The 21,006-nt window shown below is 38.0% G+C and overlaps 1 protein-coding gene across 2 annotated transcripts in view; it reads right to left on the bottom strand.

The window, feature by feature from the left end:
• The window catches only part of SCCPDH (saccharopine dehydrogenase (putative)), a 29,806-nt gene that overhangs the window by 3,181 nt on the left and 5,619 nt on the right, over nucleotides 1-21,006 (bottom strand). Inside the window, exons 3-10 of one of the 2 annotated variants that reach the window (XM_063082734.1) lie at nucleotides 19,664-19,744; nucleotides 17,261-17,390; nucleotides 14,921-14,970; nucleotides 6,383-6,513; nucleotides 5,625-5,742; nucleotides 4,725-4,844; nucleotides 4,573-4,629; nucleotides 130-241 (exon numbers count right to left, since the gene is read on the bottom strand). In XM_063082734.1, coding sequence (XP_062938804.1) covers nucleotides 130-241; nucleotides 4,573-4,629; nucleotides 4,725-4,844; nucleotides 5,625-5,742; nucleotides 6,383-6,513; nucleotides 14,921-14,970; nucleotides 17,261-17,390; nucleotides 19,664-19,744 — 799 coding nt within the window. The remainder of the gene's footprint in view (nucleotides 1-129; nucleotides 242-4,572; nucleotides 4,630-4,724; nucleotides 4,845-5,624; nucleotides 5,743-6,382; nucleotides 6,514-14,920; nucleotides 14,971-17,260; nucleotides 17,391-19,663; nucleotides 19,745-21,006) is intronic. The other variant, XM_063082735.1, reaches the window with a different exon arrangement.

The following is a 21,006-nucleotide window of genomic DNA, read 5'->3' as shown; positions in this document are numbered from 1 at the left end:
ACTCTCCTGAGTGAGCCACGGGCCGGCCCCAACAATTACACTTTAAAAGAACATATTGTAATAGCATTCCACTTCATAGGTTAAGACAATGTAAAACTCCTAAGCAGTCTTAAGTCATATGCAAAATACCTGGTCCTTTCACCTGAGTACAAATTTTCATATTTGGTTTCTTCTGATCGGTACCAAGGCATTTGCTGTATCCTTGACCAAAGAATGTCAATGTAAATGATGAGGCATCAATCTGCGGAAGAGAAAGCAAAGAAAATTTAACAATAACTATGTCATTTCCTCCTGGAACACAATAAAGCCTACTATTTACTTCACATGAGACATTTTCAATAGATAAGAACATCACACTCTATCTGCCAGAGTATCTTGTCATCCTTTAAGCACAGAGCAAACACTAATTCTTCGAAGCTGTGAGTTTTGATGACTGGTGTAGCAGGGGGCAGTGGGGCAGGTGGTGAGGAATAGGGATGAGGTAAAGAGATTCTTAGGTTGTGGCTTAACGAAGGGCAGCACCATTCATACAGGCAGTTTAAGAGAAAAAGCTGGAGGTAGCTTTCATGGGGGGCAGATATGGAAATCTGGTTTTAGATATCTGTTTGAAGTGACAAGACAAAATTAGCCAGCAAGTAATGGAAATATGGGCCTGGGATACATTTATATATAATTGCCCCACTTAGAGATATAAACATACAATTCAAAACATTAAATTCTAGAGAATTTATCCTGGCACCTTTCTCAATCACTAAATTCAGGAATAAGGTAACAAAGAGCAGACATGATCACCAAATTTCATTAAGTACCAACTAAGGGTCAGATTCCACGTGAGGGCCTGAGACATAAATAAATAAAATACAGTCTCTGCCTTTCCTGGAGCTTAAAATTTAGTGGGGGAGAGAGATTTAAATAGATTAAATAACATATGAGACCTGAACTAAAAGGTGCAGAAACAGCTCAGATGAGGTTATTATTAAATCTGCTGGGGCAGAGGGCAGGGTTTTGAAATGTATACACACACACATATACACATATTTTCATAGCTTATTACATAGAAAAGTAGGGTGGATTCCAGAAAGGAGAAACCAGTGTTTAAAGGCCAGAGGGAGGCAGTAGCGTGGTACACCTAGAACATACAACTCAAGAGGTGCAGACAAGCTTGGACACACAAGCCACACTTGTCCCCTCCCCTGCTGTGGCATGTGCGCTAACTGATCATAACCCTATCTCAGGCTGGGCACACACTCAGCTTCAGAACTATATTCAACATAGTCTCTGATCTGCTACTACCAATTAGCCAGAGTTGGGTGAAAAATGAAACCTATCTGCCATCCAGGACTCGATCATGAAGGGCCTAGGATGGTCCCATCCCTTTGGAGATGAACTTCCAGCCAGTCAGGCTCTAGGTGTGTGCACCAAAACCACCCGAACCTGATCTGGAACCTTCCTACCTCCACAGCAGTGACTCTCCACCCTGCTGTGCATTAGCATCACTGGGGAGATTCTTAAAACCCCAATACTCCAGATCTACTGAATCTGAATCCCCAGAAGCAGGGTGTATTTGCAAAAAGCTCCCTAGGTGATTCTGATACATGAGATCCCAGTTAGGAATCACTGCCAAAGCGGGGAGTCAGGGAAGCATTTTTAAAAAGGCAACGACAGGCAGATTTTCTGTCTCAGAAAGATCTCTTGAACTGCAGTGGGAAGACGGATTAGAAAGAAACCACAGGAAGGCTATGAAAAGTTCAGTCAAGAGATAAGGGCCTGCATTATCAACAGAGTAAAAAAGTAATCCACAAAGTAGGAGAAAATTATTTGCAAATCATATCTGATCAGGGATTCATAACCAGAATATATAGAAAACTCCTAAAACTCAATAACAAAAAAACAAAAACAAACAATTCAATTTCAAAAATCTTTGGCCAAAGGGACTTGAATAGATGTATCTCCGAAGAAGAATACAAATGGCCAATAAGCACATAAAAAGATGTTCAACATCACTAATCATTAGGGGAATGCAAATTAAAAACAAAATGAGACACCACCTCACACCCATGAGAATGGCTGCTATGAAAAAAAAACCAAGCCAGAAAATAGCAAATGTTGGCGAAGATGTGGGGAAAGTGAAAGGCTGGTGCACTGTTGGTAGGAAGGGAAAATGGTGCAGCCACTGTGGAAAACAGCTTAGCAGTTCCTCAAAAAATTAAAGATTTTATTTAGATAAAGATCCTGCAATTCCACTTCTGGGTATAAAACCAAAAGAATGCAAAGTGGGATCCTGAAGAGATATTTGCACACCCATGTTCACAGCAGCATGATTCACAATAGCCAAAAGCTGAAAGCAACCCAAGTGTCCATCAGTGACTGAATGGATAAGCAAGATGTGGGTGTATACATACAATGGAATATTATTCAGCTTTAAAAAGGAAGGAAATTCTGACACATGCTACAACATGGATGAACCTTGAGGACATTATGCTGAGAGACATAAGCCAGACACAAAACAACAAAGACTGTATGATTCCATTTATATGAGGTACCTGGAATAGTCAAATTCCTAGAGACAGAAAGCAGAATGGTGGTTGCCAGGGGCTGGTGGAAGGGGGAACAGGGAGCTATTGTTTAGCTGGTACAGAGATTCAGTTCTGTGAGAGGAAAAGAGTCCTGGGATGAAAGGTGGTGGTGGTCGCACAAAAATATGAATGTACTTAATGCCACTGAACACCTAAAAAAGGTTTAAATGGCAAATTTTGTTTTGTACATTTTACCACAATTAAAAAAGGAAAAAAGAGATACATAAGGCAGCTGTACATAAGGCAGCTGTAACAGGTATTAGGAAAAGTCTAGAATGATGCCTGTGTTTCTAGCTGGGCAGATAGAGTGCCACCGAGATGGGAAATACAGAAGGAAGAAGAGCATTTGGGGGAAGCAGTTCAGATTTGGACATGGTGAGTTGGAAGAACCTTCGGGGCATGCCTCTAGTGACATAGCTGGATATATAAATGTAGAGACACACGTGTGCTGTTACGAGCACTGCTGAGGTCACTGCGAGAGAGTGCGTGAGAAGGGGCCAGGATGGAGGCCTGGGCGTGATCAACACATTTGAGAAGAAGATGAGGATACAGCAAAGCAGAGGAGGAGAAGGAACAGAGAGGAAGTGTGAAAGGCACTTGTTACAGAAGCAATGGGAATCAAGTACTTCAAGAAGGAAATCATGTCAAAGATAACAGACTAAATAAGGACTAAAAAGCATTCGCTGTACTGGGCAGTTACAAGGTCAGTGGTGACTTGAGCAGGAGACAATGAAGGGTGAAGGAAGGGTCGAGGGCTCTTTTTTTAGGATGGGAAAGACACTGGCATGTTTACAGGAGGAGGAGGAAGAACCCGTGGAGAGGCGAGGGGTAGAACTAGAGGAGAGAAAAGGAATGATGGACGGATGAATCACCAGCGGCAGACACGGCTAAGACTCAGGCGAGTCTGAATCGAGCACCCACCACTTTCTAGCTATGCGAACTTCCACAAGTCGCACCCGCTCAGTTTATCTCCTGAACTGTGAGAAGTGGACGTCACACGCATTCCCCTCAACGGCGGCTGCAGGACTGAGATGCGCAGCACACGGCCCAGGGGCTGTCACGCAATAACCGACCACAGGTGGGGGATTAGCCTCGTGCAGGACAGCAGCCTTGTCCGGCGAGGAGGAGAGAAGGTGAAGATGGGCACAGTGACGACAGGTCTGAGGGAGGAACCTGAGTTGGTAGAATTTGCAGATAGGGAAGAGGGCTGGGGTTGAGTAGATTTTGAAAAAAGCCATTGGGAGGAGATAGAGGCATGACTAGTTAAAAGTGAATAATCAGCAAGTTATGCTAATAATTTTAGCATAATCAGCAAGTGATGCAAAAAGTCCACTGAGTGGGGAATTGTGAATTTGTGGTGCTACCAACTGTCCGGCCCTGGGACTTGCCCCCACCCCGTCCGCAGTGCCTGGCGTAAAGGAGATGAAGGCTGAAAGACCCGAGGCCTGACTCAAGGTTGGAATCTGTAAGTCAAACGATAGAAGACGCAGCGGTCATACTATTGAGGATCCTGGACACATGGCAATTCACTTTATCTACCATGGGAATCCAGCGTAGTGGAGAAGGAAGTAAAACTTGGGGGCAGGGGAGACACAAAGGAAGAGATAACAGAGGAGTAAAATAAAGGAGGAAACATACTTGAGACCTCCATGAAGTAGAGAGAATCAAATTTCTGGAGCCAAATGGCTGGGTTCTCATCCCAGCTTGGCCGTTTACTAGTTGTAGGACCTTGTGCAAGTGTCCTAGCCACTGTGTGCCTCAGTTTCCTCATTTGTAAAATGAAGATAATAATATCTATCTCCAAGGAGTGTCTGAAAAGATTAAGTAATCTAATTTATGTAAAGAACTTAAATGAGTGTCTGAAACTTAGTAAGTGCCCCATCAAGTCTTAGATGTTATTGCCTCTGTAATGAGAAAGAGTAGAAAAAAAGAGAGAGAGAGAGAGAGAGAAAGAAAAATATTATTTTAGAGACCCAGATACAAAAGAAAGGATTACCTGTGTCTGTGTTGGACCTTGTTTTGAAAAATAACCAAAGGAGAAGAGCCGTGGGAACTACAGGGGGAAGAAAAAAAAACTACCCTCAGTGATATTTTAAAAAACACCCAGGAAACATTCCTAAAGACCTAATTTCATAAAATCTTACTTACTCTTAGGAGAAGCTGCCTCCCAATGCCAAATCTCACAAAGAATAAAAAGAAAAGTCCTGCAAACATCAGCTTAATAACAGAGGTGGTGCTTCCCACTGTCACATAAGCAGCATACTGAACCTGGATTGGGGATATAAAGCTAGAATGTTACTCTACGTTTTAGACCAAGAATGTTAGCTCCTTATAACTTACTCTTCGGTCACAAATACGGAAAAAAGCAGGTAGCACTTTATGAATGCGTTATGTTCTGAAAGCCTGTTCAGAACCCAGACACTGGGAGCCTTATTACTTAAAAGAAGTTGTTGCAAATGGTAATGAGCTTCCTCTCCTGGAACACAAACGTCCACATAATCCATTATTTATCTGAGTTTAGCAATCATACATTACAGAATGTAGACTCCACTTACAACTCCTCCTATGAGAAAACGTTCTCCATCTTTTAACTTGAGATGGTTCCTCTGGAAGTCTCAGCAGTGGGAGCAATTACCTCCCTCACCAAAAGGAGTAGGACAGTACTCCAGAGGAAGCAAGGAGACGAGAGACAGAGAGAGGGTCCCCGACATCCCACAAGCAGTAGACAGTGTCCTTGCAACTGAAACACTAAACAGGGATTGTTTTGCGTTTACCACACCAGGATTTCCTGTATTGAGTTTGCTGCTGTTGTATTACATTAATAAGGTATTCAGCAGGCCAGATCTGAATCACAGGGCAAGGCTATTACCAACCCCCATAAAATGCAAAATGCTCTAGCCTAGCAATTTCATATATTTCCAGAAGATGAAATGTGCATTACTTAGCTCTTTTTTCTTTTGTCTTTATAAACATAAAAATACCATATTAAATAGATAGGGGAACTGTAACAAACAGAATATTCTTAGTAAATTAGCCACATATACTTACTGGTGATTCCCCTAAATTTTCATGCAGGTAACGCTGAGTCCGCTTCACGACAGACACATCAGATCCCAAGAAAGGAACGGAATATCTGTTGAGTTCTCTACAGTAAGAAACTGGCCACCTACAAGACACACCCATGAACATTTTGCATTTCTTTTGATTATAGTGACCAAAACTTCAGCTGGTAAATTTGTGAATAAAAAATTAGTAATTTCTCTTGAGGCAATAATAACAATGAAGATGGCAGATCTGGTTTTAATTAGGATATATTTTAGTACCCTTCCTTTATTCTGTATACTCACACCGAAACAAGTAACAAGTGAAACGTGCAGTTTTCTTCATACCCTGAACCCTTAACAAATGCAGTTCAACTATGTTTTACCCCATCAATTTCCCTAGATAATGATACAAAGAACACTCATATCTGCTACAGTTCTCACCTAAGTGCTATTAAAGAGACTGATTAATTAGTCTACATTAAGATTGTCGCACTTCAACATGGTAGTTTTTCTGCATAAAATTTAATTGACATTTAATTTTGATATTAATAGTAAAAAGTCATAAAATTGACTTTTTTCCTGGAGTTCAAATGTATTATTACGTATAAAGTACTTAAGATTAGGGTAATGAGTGAATTACACTTTATCTCTGAAAACAATCCTGAACTTACTACAAAAGTCTTCAAGCTTTTCTTGGTAGCCAAGCCAACGACAATATACTTAAACTAAACATGTTAAATAATGGATTTTGAGTTAATATACCTTCTTTTCAATTTTGGACCAATAAATGGGACGGGTTTCAGATTTGATGCATTTCGTAGTTTTCTCAAAGTACTCTGATTTCCAAAACTATAAATTGCTGACTTCCAGGTACCATCATGAATGCACAGCCCCTAATAAAATATTTCAAGAGTTAAAGAAAGATGTCTTAAGGGATAATTATTAAAGTGTAAAATCAAGTAACTTGTAATTGTTACAAACGCCATATCACATCTATTTGAGCAAGACACAATCTCTTATTTAATAATACTGAGATGTATCGAAATGTTACACTGCACCCCATAAATATGTACAATTATTATGTGTCGATTAAAAAAATTAATTTAAAAAACAATCTTGAGATGAATTTTCACGACTGGCTAGGCAGCAGTAACACTCACCAGCTTAAACGTATTCAGTACTTACGCCAATGTAAGCCCTTTCTTCTCTCCTGCCATTATTTATGCTCTTTGTAATAAGCAATTTAGTAATTCACTTTCACCTCATCAGTTTTACTCAACTAGTAGACTATATTCCCTCAAAATTAGCCACTCTAATCCTATCCCTAACCTATGCTGATTCCTCAAAATTTCAAGATACGTTCACGTGCACGTTTATGTACACATACACAACATACTGTCCATCTATCCATCCCCTTACACCTGGCTTCCCATGCACCTGCAACACCACTTATTCTAGCCCCAAGTTATATACCTGTCTTCCTGTAAAGTAAAGTCTTGCTAAAACAATTTTTTATAAAAGTTTAAAGTTCAATATGATTTATATTTTCTTTCCTCAATTCCTTGATTTCCTTTTGGTACTGCAGCCGGTATAGAATCCTTAGGGTTTGCTTGATCGTACCCAGACTCACTCGTCCGCTCACTTTTCATCTCCTTCCCGAGACAACGTGCTCTCGGTGCTTTCCACTCTTCCAATGCAATTACACCTTCCCCAACCCTTACCTCCAACTCCAAAGAGAGATGACTGGCAGACAGGTGAGCACAGGAGAGGATGTAAACTCTGAATTTACAGTCACACTGCGGACCCTTCTTCATCTAACCTCCAAGAGGGCCTCTTAATTCTCTTTATGTAAATATTTTACGCTGCATTTATTATTTTGATTGTATATAATTGTATGATATCCTCCTTTCTATGTTATTTACCCTATTTAAATGAACAAAATCCTTTAGAAAGATTCAAAACTAACTTTGCCACAAGATTTTGAAAGAGGGAATTTGTTTTCTGGTTTTTTATTTTGAAAGTGAGGCAAATATGAAGATATTTTTTATTGCTAATAAGTGGAATAAGAGAAACAATAAAACCATCAGAAGATACAGGTTTTCATATGTAATCTTTGATGATACTGAAAAGCAGAGAGACACCAAACCCAATTTCCACTTTGGTACAGATTAATTTCTTCTGCTTTGTTAAAACCATAGCAGAACTAAAAGTCTTAAAGGTTTGATATATTAAACTATCAATCTGAACCTAGCCAGTGACCTATTTGCAAATGTAAAGATTTCCAGGAGGAAACAGCCTTCTAAAAATCTAATAATATTTTCTTATACAAATAAGATATCAAAAAGGCAGAGATTACATTCAATTTTTAAAATTTTTTACCTTACATCATTAAAAATACAACATAAAGAAAAATGCATCATACAGAAATATATAATTTAATGAAATTATGAAGCCAACACACATGTAACCAACCACCCAGGTCAAGAACTACAATACAGCCAGCATCCAAGAAGGCCCTTCTTCTGTCCTGCCTTTACAGCAATCAAGAAAAGTTATTTTCTTTAGAGTCTTACCACCTAAGTTCATCCCTAAACAACACAGTTAGTTTTGCCTGTTTCTAAACTTTACAGAAATGGAAGCATGTGGCTATATTACATAGAGTTTAGCTTCTTATGTTCAAAATTGTGATGTTAGCTTTCATCCTGTGTTGCAAATAACTCCTACTCTGCAGCTGGCCTTTTTACTTCCTTAAATATTCTCAACTTAAAAGGTACATGAATTTATCACTTTTTCTTTATATTTAATGCCTCTGAGTCTCTTTTAAGAAGCCATTCCCAGTCATGAGGGCACGAAATATGTCATCATCTAAAAGTTTACTGTTTGCCTTTCACATTTAGGTCCATAATCCACCTATGCCAGAGTTTTGTACATGGTGCAAAGTATGTGTCCAATTTCATTTCTTCTCCATTGATACTCAATTGTTTCAGCATCGTCTACTGAAAAGCCCCTTTGCTCTTTCCACCATCTTGTGGGGGGGAGGGGGTCAGTCTAGCTAAAGTTTGACCTATGGAGGCCTGCTGGGAGCAGGACTTCTAAAAGGCAACCGTGCCAGGAAGGCTGTGGTCCCAGACCATTTTGCTGGCTCTAAGTGGGGCCTCCAAAGGGAACATGCAGCTAAAAACTGGGTGTTTGTGCCCAAGACAAAACTGAATTCTGAGTGGGCAAAAGATGTGCCTACGTGTAGAAAGTAAAGAACACAGTGACTCCTAGCAGCAAACTGAACAAGACCAGAGGAATCTGCGGAAAGGAAACTTGTACCCATGGAAATAGTGGCATGATTTATAGCAAATTCCAAAGCAACCTTCTTGCTAAGGCCACTGGACACCAATCTGTGTGATGCTGTACCCCTTACCCCTCAAGGATTTGAACTAACGAGAAGTAAATAAATATAAAAATGGATTTGTAAAAAAAAAAAAGGAAAAAAGTCCCTTTACCATAGATCAAGTGTTCATATACATGTATGCAAGAACTACTCTGGCTCTTTACTCTGCTCCGCTGGTCTATTTATATCCCTCTGCCAGTGTTACACACTGAACTAATAACAGGTCTTGATACTGAGTCTCTCTACCTTACTCTCCTTCAAGAATGTCTTGCCCATGCTTGGCCCTTTGAATTTCCATATACATTTTAGAATCAGCCTGTCAAGAAACAAACTAAAAAACATGTTTGAGATTTTGATTGGAATTGTCAAGATTTTAAATCAATTTGAGGAAAACTGACATCTTTACAAAATTGAGTCATATTTCAATCTTTGAATATGGTGAATCCTTCCAATTATTTGTTTTTGTTAAGGTCTGGATAAAGTTTCATAGTTTTCTTCAGAGAAATTTTACACATCTTCTATTACTTATTCTTAGGTACTTGATTCTTCATGCTATTATAAACGGCTCTTTTTTAAAAAAATTCATTTTCTGGGCTGGCTGGTTAGCTCAGTTGGTTACAGCGCAGTGTTGATAACACCAAGGTCAAAGGTTCAGATCTGCATACTGGCCAGCTGCCCCCCCGCCCCCACAAAAAATTCATAAAATTAATTTTCTAACTGTAGCTGGCATACAGAAATGCAACCGATTTTCATATTAATATTTTATCCAGGAACAACAAAGACTAGAGTGAAAATAAATGAAACAGAATAGAGAAAATCAACAAAACCAAAAGCTGGTTTGCTGAAGAGATCAACAAAATTGAAAAACTTTAGCTAGACTGACTTCCTCCCCACCAAAAAAAAAGCGAGAAAGAGAGACAGAGAAAACTCAAACTACTAAAATCAGGAATGACAGAGGGGACATTACTACCAAGGTTACAGAAATAAAAAGGAGTGTAAGTGAATACTATGAGCAACTGTATGCTAACAAATTAGATAACCTAGATGAAACAGACAAATTCCTAGAAAGACACTGTTATAAGCTGAACTGTGTCCCCTCACCCCCCCAAATTAGGACTTCATATGTTCAAGTCATAATCCACAGTACCTCAGAATGCAACATTATTTGGAAATGAGTTTTTCCAGCAATTTATGAAAAGTCTTTTATTAGTTTTAATATTGCCTGTAGATTATTTTTAATTTTCTACATTCACAAATGTATCATCTACAGAAAATAGTTTTGTTTCTTCCTTTCTAATCTATATACAGTTCATTTCTGTGTTCCTGCTCCGACTAGGACCTGGGTGAAGTAATGACAGCCGGCATCTGCGTCTTAATCCTGATCTCAGAGCAAAAGTTTTCAATTTTAAACACTGGGTGTTGCACTTGTTATAGCTTAAAAATGGTTTTTCTCTACCTACTGAAATATGATTTTCCTCTTTTAACCTATTAATGAGGCGAAATACAAAATTATAAAATATTAAATCCGTATTCCTGCTCTAAAACCAACTTGGACGAAATGTATTTTTCTTATTATATATTACTGCTTTTAGTTTGCTAATATTTTGTTTAGGATTTTTGTATTTATGTTCCTGTGAGATTGGTCTGAATTTTTCCATTCTGAAATTGTTCTTGCAGGGTTTTGGAAGTCAAGGTTATGCTAGCCGTGTCCACTCGATTCATTTAACCAACACTTACTGAGCTGCTTTTGTGTGACCAGCACTGTTCCAAGCGCTCGGTGACTTAAACAGAGAAAATCTCTCCTTTTGTGGTGCTCACATTCTAGAAAGAGTGACGAAGTCAACAGAAAATATAATATACAGAATTTACAAACTGAGAAGTACTATGGGGAAAAAAAGAAGAGCAGACAAAATAAATTGGAAGTGCAAGGCAAGGAGGTTGGTTTGCAATTTTAAATAGGGTGGTCAGGGAAGGCTTCATTAGGAAAGTGATATTTGAGAAAAGACTTGAAGGCGAGGGAGTTAGTCATGCAAATACCTTGGAAGAGTTGTTTGCAGGCAAAAGAAACAGCCAGTACAAAAGCCCTAAGGCAGAAGTGTGCTGGTGTGTTCAAGCACCAGCTCAGACGTGAGGCAGCTGGAGAGGACTGAATGAGGGCAAAGCGTGGGAAAGCCGGCTGCAGGGGTCCCTGGGGCCAGATTGTTCATGAGCACGCACACAACTGTAAGGACTGAGGCTTTCTTTCTGGATGCAACAGGAGGCCACTGAAGAATTCCTAGCTGAGGTCTAGGTATTGTTTGAAAAGGATCACTGTGGCTGTTGTGTTGAGAACAGACTTCAGGGGAACAGGCGGTTGCAAGAACAGGGGGGGAGCAAGGAAAGTGGTAAAACGGTCAGATGCTGACATATTTTAAGGTAGATTCAACGGATTTCCTGACAGACGGGATATGGGTTTCAAAGAGAAGAGCCAGGAGCAACCCCACTGTTTGATGTGAACACTTACAAATAAGCTGTGGTCGGAGCAGATTTGGAAAAGAAAGCAGCTCAGGCACGGACAAATGCAGTTTAGATATCTACCAAGGGTTCAAGTACAGATGGCAATTAGGCAATTGTATATTAAGTCTGTAGTTCAGAAAAATGCCTGGGTTGATGACATAAACTGGAATATATTTAATATCCAAATATACAGAGGTTTGCTTGGGTTCTCTTTACTGATTTCTAGCACAACTGCATTATGGTCTAAAACATGCTCTAGAACAGTGATTGGCAAACTGTTCCTGTGAAAGGTGAGAAAGTAAATATCCTAGGTTTTGGAGGCCACATATGATCTCTGCTGCATACACTTCTTTGCTTTTTATTATAGCCCTTCAAAAATGTAACAACCATTCTTACCTTCCAGGCCATATAAAAACAGGCATGGGCTCTAGTGTACCTCTAGAACTACACTATGCAATATAGCAGCCACCATGTAGCATGCACAGAACATTTCCATCACAGTGGGAAGATCTACTGGATAGCACTGCTCGAGTACATGATGTCAATCCTCTGAAATGCTTTGAGTCTTGCTTTATGGCCCAGCATACAGTCTGTGATACAATTTTTTTATGTAAAAATTATGAACCTTAAGGAAAAAGTAAGAAATGGCTCCAAAACAAAAGACTAGTGCCAAGGGACACACAGAATCAAGGGAACATTCTCTTTGTCCTATCCACGTGAAATTAAGGCTCTATACTTCGCTTTAAGGGGCATGAGAGAAGGGAGCTACAGAAATGTGGATGCTTCAACTCTCCTGTCCTAAGTTAAACCCCAATTTTGAGTTACTATATTATTATTAATACTTAGCATTTATTTTTAATATATATCGTTTATACTCATTGACTAATCCTCATAGGACTGTGTGAAGTAGGCACTAGTTATCTCCTTTTATACATAAGGAAATAAAGCACACAGAAGATAAGGAAACTTGCCCATGGTCACATCACTAGTAAGTGGCAGAGACAGAATTCAAGTCCAGGGAATTCAGTTCCAAAATCTGTACTCTTAACAACTCTGAGGAAAAGATTTTTTTCTTTTGGGCAGCTTGACAGTCAGGGATCAAACCCTGGACCTTGGCGTTGTCAGCACCACACTCTAACCACCTGGGCCAACCAGCCAGCCCTGTGAGGAAAGGATTCTTGACTGACTCTGTAAGAACCATCCACTCAGTCATTCTTTTGTTGCATCATTAGATCTACCTGGTCATTCCAATTGTACCTCCTGCTGCTCTTTCAAAGAGGTCCTCTTTTCTAGCTCTACCAAGTTTCTCACTATCTCCATGCAGTGGACATCTGCTTTTTGTCAGTCCTACACTAATTCCCTTATAGCCCCTTACCCCATCTTCTGCTTATAAACCTCTCTCTTTCCTGTTTGGAAATTGTTCCATGTTGTTCAGAAGGGTTTGACCCTATGATCCCACCTGCAGAGGAGCCCATGACCTAGACCTGGGCAATCTGATTACTCCATTACACCAGGCTACAAGGATTGGGCTCAAGAATGGCCAACTGGTGCAATACTTGACTAATCTTCCCTGTCATTTGATAGGTAAACTCTGGTAGCTCTAACCGGGAAATGGTGAACCTTAAGGACAATGTATACTTGGAGCTGCCAGCACCTTCCCACCCTGTTGAGAGCCTACGCAGAGGAAAGCAGAAGAAACAAGAGACAGAGAGAGAGAGAGAGAGAGGAAAATAAGGACTTCTGAAAATATCATTTAAACATCTAGATCCAGCCATACTATTTGCTTGCAGACATTTGGTTATATGAAATCAATACACTCCTTTATTTTTTGGTGTAAACTGAGTTGAACTGGGTCTCTAATGCATGCCACCCAGAGTAACAAGCATGTTTCTCATTCTTGTTTCTGAGCATATGTTCTGGTTGCTGCCTCTGACCTTCCAAATGTCACTCGCTTTTCAAGGATAATCTCAGTGAGGCCTCTTTTTAAGGCATTCCCAAATTACTCAGGCCCACTATCACTTCCTTTTATTCTTATACTCTACTAGTTAGTCTCTGTAACCACAAATCTTAGCATATTTCATATAGTTGTGTTAATTAATCTGAACCCAATCTAGATGAATCATTTCTCCTACTTAAACATGCTCCACATCATTCCACCTTTGTGTCCTTATTATACTATTTCCTCTTCCTTCTCCACATGTGCACAGCACCAGCCCTTGAAATTCAGTCCATATCCCAGCTTCTCCAAAAAGCTCCCGATCCTTGGACTCCCAGCTAGATGTACTCTCCATTCTCAGAACCCTACATACAGTATTTCATCTGATATCTTTTATAACAAACACTCTCTATCTCCTGCCAAACTAAATTATTACCTCTTTAAAGGCAAGGTTTGCTTCATCTTCCACTACTATATACATGATTGGACACTACACTACACATTGTGCGTATCATACAGACATGTCAAATGATCATATCTGAAAGAGAATAAATACTTACGAAGCCACAAGTACAGACCTAGAACTGGGTTAGGCTCTACTGGCAGTAAAAGCACTGTCATAAGATACGGTCCTTTCCCAGAAATGTAACTGTATTAAGTTCCCAAATAGACTGTGTGTGAGTCCATTTCTGTTGCTTACAAAAGAATATCTGAAACTGGGTAATTTGTAAAGAAATGAAATTTATTTCTTACAGTTTCAGAGGCTGGAAAGTCCAAAGTCCAGGGGACACAAAGTCTGGTGAGGGCCTGGTTGATGGTAACTTCACAGCATCACAGGGTGTCACATGGCGAATGCTTTGAGCAAGACAGTACTAAACTCCTCCCTTGCTCTCCTTTTAAAGCCATCCAAACCACGCCCATGACTCCACAAACGGATCAATCCATTCACAAGGACACAGTCCTCACAATCTAATTACATCTTAAAAGCCCCACCTTAATTGCCATAATTGGATTTCCCACCCTCTTAAAGCTCTTACAATGGGGATCAAGCTTCAATGAGTTTTGGGGGGATGTTCAATCCCCAGCAGACTGTCAATTCAAGAAGACTAGATCTACCTCATACATCTCTTTCACGGTCCTAACGGTACCTAAGTCCTGTGTTCAGGCACATAGTAAAAAGACACTGATTTGGCCACAACATTTATTGTACAAAAATAATAGATGCTTTAGTGTTGGGATCATGGTAATTCATTCTAACATAATGAATTGTGCAGTTGTTTTTAAAATAAATTATATTTTAGGTCAAAGTAATTCTTGGTTATTTAGTATCTTTACTTTTTAAAATTAAACAGTGACTTTCATACATTAAAAATTTTTAAAAAATATAAAATTTAATTAATCTAAATCTCTTTTAAGAGGCATGCATCATTTCCAAAATGTGTTTAATATTAGCTTAAAAAAACACTTAACAAACAGAAAAACTTACCTCAGGTCCTGAATGTATAGTCAGGAAACTTTCCATGGCAGTCAAAGTACCTAAAAGAATAAAAAAAAATGGTAAAAGTAAAATCAAATCAAATCTAAATTATTTAGCCAGGACAAGTTATAACAAACCATTCTTATTCACTTAGGGACCACGTTTACTAAGCCTACAGCATATAGAGTCAGAAAATCTGTACAGATAACAGTTTTATTATGTTATTGTAAACAGACTTAAGAAGCAGCCGAGGACAGGTAAACCGTCAGAAACAGTAGTTTAGTATAAACTCTAAATGCTCGTACCGAGAAAATCTTTTCTAGTATTTAAACTGACAACACTAAAAATCTCCCCCAATAAGGCAATAATTTAGCTCACTCATTCTGGAATGCTCCTCAGGACACTGTTCTCAAAATCAGATTTATGGGAATTATTCTGTTTTCAAATATGACAGCTTTTAAGCGGCTTATTAGTAGTGGCTTACAATGAATAAATACAAAAACTATGAAAACATCCTTTGTGATGGCTTACAAAATACTTAAAACAAAGCTATTAAAATGAAATAAAAATAGGGTAAGTATACAATAAAAGTTGAAAATCAAAGCCAGAAAAAAGGGAGAAATCAATTGTATTAACCACGAAGACTAATATACAGGTATAGCGGTTAATTTAAGTATTTAATTAATCTTTGAGTTTCTCAAGAACAGTAAAGCAAAAGAAAAACCTAACAGGCTTGCTAATTCTCAAAATGATAAAATGAAATACGCTGAATCCTTAAGAGACACTGTTATTGGTTTTAATTCCAAGAGAAAATTAAAACATGCAGCCTTATAAAGGTGACACTGAGCAAGATAACAAATAACCATGTCATCCACAAAGATGTTACAGCACAAAAAACTATAGCCACGTACATATCACTTGTCTGACCACTGACAAAACACAAGAATAGATCACGACAGTCTAACTCACTGGAGGTGATTCTGATGGTTGCTGGGAGAGTGTGCGTAGGTATGTGGTTCTGTGATCTAACGCTACCCACAGAAAGGACACGGGCCACCTACAGCAGGTTTTACAACCAGGGCACTTGTTAAAATTCTGAGTTCTAGGCTTCAGTATCTAAAAAAATTTTTTAAACAAATCTTCAAGTAATATTTTTCTTTTAAGAAGAAAAAAAAGACCAACTCAAAATAACAAAAACTATTAAATATTTAGGAATATTCTCAATAAGAAATATATAGGATTATCATGAAGAAAACTTTTAAACTCCACAGATTTTAAATAATTTTTTTAATAAATAAAGATATACTGGGTCCATGGATTGGAAGATTAAATATTTTAAAGATTTCAATTCACATTCCTCTTTTTAACGGGAAGGTTCTAGTGTTTCACCAGTAAGTATGGTGCTGGCTATTGTTTTCTGACATTTATTATGTAAGAAAGTATTCTATTCCTGAGTTCCTAAAAATCTGAAATCAGTAAATGGCGTGAATTTTCAATTGTCAAATCATTTATTAGGATGGGCATATAACTTTTCACTTCTGATCTTCTGATGTGATGATTATGTAACTTCCTAATGTTAAACTTTGGTCTTGATAAATCATTCTTTTAAAGTGCCACTGGATGTTTATTACAATTTTACGCAGCATTTTCTTTCCTAATTTCATAAACAGGATCGATTTACAGCTGGTGTGTGTACGTGTGTGCACATGCACAGGCTTCGGTTTCAGAGTTGTTAACTTTTAATACAAACTAGAACACTTTCCATCTTTTTTCAGCTCTAGAACAGTTTGTATGGCACTGGAATTATCTGTTTCAGGTCATTTTCTAAAAGGACACTTTTTAAGTATGCATGACACTAGTAACTTCAATTGTTCTACTATGATATGGATGATTTTCTCCATTCTTAAATAATTGCCTCCATTTCATAAATGGGGTAAAAGAAAAAAAGATGCCAAATTCTATGTTCAATACTTTCTAGCTTTCATGGTTAAAAATTAAAAACCTTTTAATTATAATATATGGTAAATTATACTTTAGAATGTGTTAATTCCTAAATAAAGCAAATTTGAGTTTATAATGGCTGCCAAAATTTTTTCCAGAAATTTTACAGCTCTAACCATAACTCAGTTGAGACAACAAATAATTTCTCATTTTAAAACACATGTCTCAACAATAGTGTCAATACCATTTTATTAAAAGTGTAGCTTTATTAAAAACAACACGTATATTTCAACATTACCCATTAAATTAGCTATGTTTCTTTTCCCAACTAGGTTTTAGCTCATCATAATCACAAACATGAAGACCTTCCTTGTTAAATTCAATTATTGCTTATTGATCAATAATTACCATTCATTTTATTTCTGGTATATATTACTCCCAGATCTGCCGGAATGGAGTCAAAGCCACTGCTTCCAATGATATAAACCCCTTTTTCTGCAGCTTTCTCATGATACTTCAACTGCATTAGTTCCAGAAACTAAAAAAATCCAAGAATCTGAATCAGAGCTATATAGAAACAAGTAGATCAATATTAAATGATGTATCTTTAAAGACAAAGCAATTAAACTTTCAAAATGCTAACCAATATGGCTTTGCAGCAAAATATTAACTGTCAAAATGTTTTTTCACTTATTTAGCAAGTATTGTCTGCATGCCTACCATGTTCCAGGTGGTATGAGAGACATGCTGATCTGATTTAATGACACTATTGATTTTTTTAAAAGACTTTTAAGTGTAAAAGTAACACCAATTAAAAAAAAATTAAAGTACAAAGAAAGCAAAAAAGAAAAATTACTCTCACATCTGCCAGATGAACATGATTACAGACATATATCTATGCATACGTACAGATTAGATAGAAGGGTAAGAAAGGGGGAGATGAGAGAGGAGAGAAGGGTATAATGTCTGTTCAAATCTTTTGCCTGGGGTGGCCAATTAGCTCAGTTGGTTATAGCATGGTGTTATTACACCAAGATCAAGGGTTCGGTTCCCCATGCTGGCCAGCTCCCCCCCAAAAATTTGTTTGCCTGTTTTAAAAATGTTTCTTTAGAACAGTTTTAGATTTAGAGAAAAATTTAACAGTAGACAGTTCCCATGTACCCTGAAACCCAATTTCCCATATTATTAACATCTTTTACATTAACATTTATTACAATTAATAAACAAATATCGATATATTATTATTAACTAAAGTCTATACTTTATTCACATTTCCTAATGTCCTTTTCTATTCCAGGATCACATGTAGGACACCACATAACAGTTACTTGTCATGTCTTCTTAGGTTCCTCTTGGCTGTGACAGTTTTTCACACTTGCCTTATCTTTGATGGCCCTGACAGCTTTGAGGAGGGCTGGTCAGGTTTTCTGTAGACTGCCCTCTAGGGGCATTTCTCTGTTTTTCACATGATTAGATTGGGATCACGGGTTTGGGGAGGAAAGGCACAGGGGTGAAGCGCCATTCTCATCCCATCACATCAAGGCCACACACTATCAGCATGACTTACCAGTGATGATGTTGACCTTGGACCACCTGGCTGAGGTGTTGTCTGCCAGGTTTCTCCACTGGAAACTTATATTCCCTCTTCCTGAAGGTGGGCAAGCTACATTACTTATTTAAAATTGTTCAGCATAGGAGAGTTGTCCCTTCTCATCCCTCTGCCCGTTTTTTAATTGGGTTCTTTGTATTTCTATTCATGACTTATAAAGTTTCTTTATATATTCTGGACCTTTATTAGGTTTTAATATTACTTTTATTAAAAATATTATGGGAGCTTATAAGATGACTTTAGAAGCTTTTCACCATTTTTTATGCTCGGGGTTATTTTAGGTAACTTAGGAACTGTTTTTTTGTTTAATTCATGTTTCCTACTTCTTCTTGAATCAAGTTTGGTCATTTACACTTTCCTAGTATTTTCCAACGTATATTTCTAATTGAAAACTCTAAGTACATATTATATTGGCACACTGATGACGATAATCAGCAGAGACTATAGACATGTATGAGGTTATCATTTTAAAGGCAGTAGTGTAGCTTAGTGCTGTTACCACACCCCTTCCTGCAGTCAGACAAACCTCATTCAAGTCCTCCCTCTGACTTAGTAGGTGCATGCCTCTGAGCACACTCCTTAACCTTCCTATGGTGCAATCTCCTCATCTGTAAAAAAGGGAGGAAGATGACAACTGCTTTATAGGTATGTTTGGAAAAAGTTACATAAAAAGCTTAGCACGGTGCTAGGCATATGGTAAGCATTCAACAAATGTGACATTTAAAATGTTTGGGTTGGGGGGATTTTATATTTATTTTTCTGTAATGTTATAAAGGTGCCTGATTTTAAAATGGGAATTCATAAAATAAAAAAAAAAATAAAAAAGAAAGTAGTAGTCGTAAAATGGGAACGCATAGTGAAAAAGTGAGAAAAGTGAGATTCTGAGAATTAGAGTACAATATTTTAATTAATTCAGTTTACAGCATGAAGTAGCTATAAAAATCAGCACGTCCTATACACAAAGGACCTGAAGTAAATGAGGCTGTGAGGATGAAAAAATTCAAGAAAACTGAAGCTAGACCTTACCATCAGTGCTCTTCTTAGAGCTCTCAACAGAATACCATAGAAATACCATCTCTAAATACTAGAAAGGAGTTATCAACTTCAAAATGTCAGCAAAATTATGCCACATATTTTCCACTTCATTAAACAGAAAATCACGTGTTGTTAAAGCTACGTTGTTTCCTTTTCATTTTACATACCTGAGGTTCTCCAGAGATGTCGATACAGCTAGTTCCATTTTCAATACAAGCTTTTACTATCGGTTCTCCATAAAATCGATACTGGAAGAATACAGAAAACCAAAAGATTATTCTTTCTTGGCAAGCTTAAATGAATGAAATGCCATTTAAGCTTGGAAGTAGACTTGGTTATCAGGGAATCTAATGTTAATAAAGCAACCTAAAGATAAATTGAGAAAATAAGACAACTGCACCATACCACTTCTCACAGTGTAAATAAACAAAGGCATGATGGAATAATGGAGGAATATATGCTTACCCCTAGCTGAAGACAAAATGGAAAGTTTTGCAATGTGATTCACTTCAGTTGAATCTTGAAGAAGAATAAGGATTTGTTAGGAAAAAGAAAAATCCAGATAAAGAAAAAAGTATATATAAAGATGTAAGAAAGGAGAGCTGTTCCTGCTCTTTGAAGCAACAAGGTGGTTGAGCAGGAAGTGGCAGGAGATGAATCTAAAATGCTAGGGCTGCATCAGGAAGGACCACGAGGGCCATGCTAACAAGTCTAAAGTATCTTTTCTAGATTACTAGGTTCTCCTGGAGGGTTTTATTATTTTTTTTTTATGCATTGTGGTCAGATTTATTTCCACAAATTAAACTTTTTTTCAAAAAATGGAAACTTCGTAAGCAAGTGTTTCACAGTGGTTTTTCTGGGTATTTCTAACCATATTGTTAAAAGCAAGATTAACAGGAGTTTTCACATTCAGATTTTTTTTTTTTTTTTTGGTCTTTTTCATGACCGGCACTCAGCCAGTGAGTGCACCGGCCATTCCTATATAGGATCCGAACCCATGGTGGGAGAGTCACGGCGCTCCCAGCGCCGCACTCTCCCGAGTGCGCCACGGGCTCGGCCCACATTCAGATTTTTAAAAAGATAAATTTCTGCATGATTTCTGAAAGATGCATTGTGGTCTGCTTAATTCTAGTAAGCTGAACTGTAAACCCTGTAATCAGTGTTTCACAGTGGTTATTAAGAAAATTTCTTTGTTGTTTTTTTTTATTGTAACATAGGTGATTGTACATATCTGTGGGGTATAGAGTTGAATATCATTACCTGGGTGCAACATGTGATGCTCAAATCAGGGTATCCTGGAGGATTTTAAGCAGGACAGTGGTGTGAGATTTATAGCACAACCACATCACTCTGCCTGCAGCGTTGGAAAACCAAACTGGAAATAGGTACGAAAGGATGGAGGTCTAAACAAGTGTCAGGATATACTAAGGATGAGATATACTAAAAAAGCAGAAATGAATGTACTTCCCGATTAGGTGGGCTGGAACTGGGCCAACAGTTAGTGGCACTA

Source organism: Cynocephalus volans, chromosome 18, assembly GCF_027409185.1.
Source record: "Cynocephalus volans isolate mCynVol1 chromosome 18, mCynVol1.pri, whole genome shotgun sequence".
NCBI classification, from domain to species: domain Eukaryota; kingdom Metazoa; phylum Chordata; class Mammalia; order Dermoptera; family Cynocephalidae; genus Cynocephalus; species Cynocephalus volans.
The sequence above is the reverse complement of the archived record's forward strand: the minus strand, read 5'-3'. Positions and strand labels throughout refer to the sequence as shown.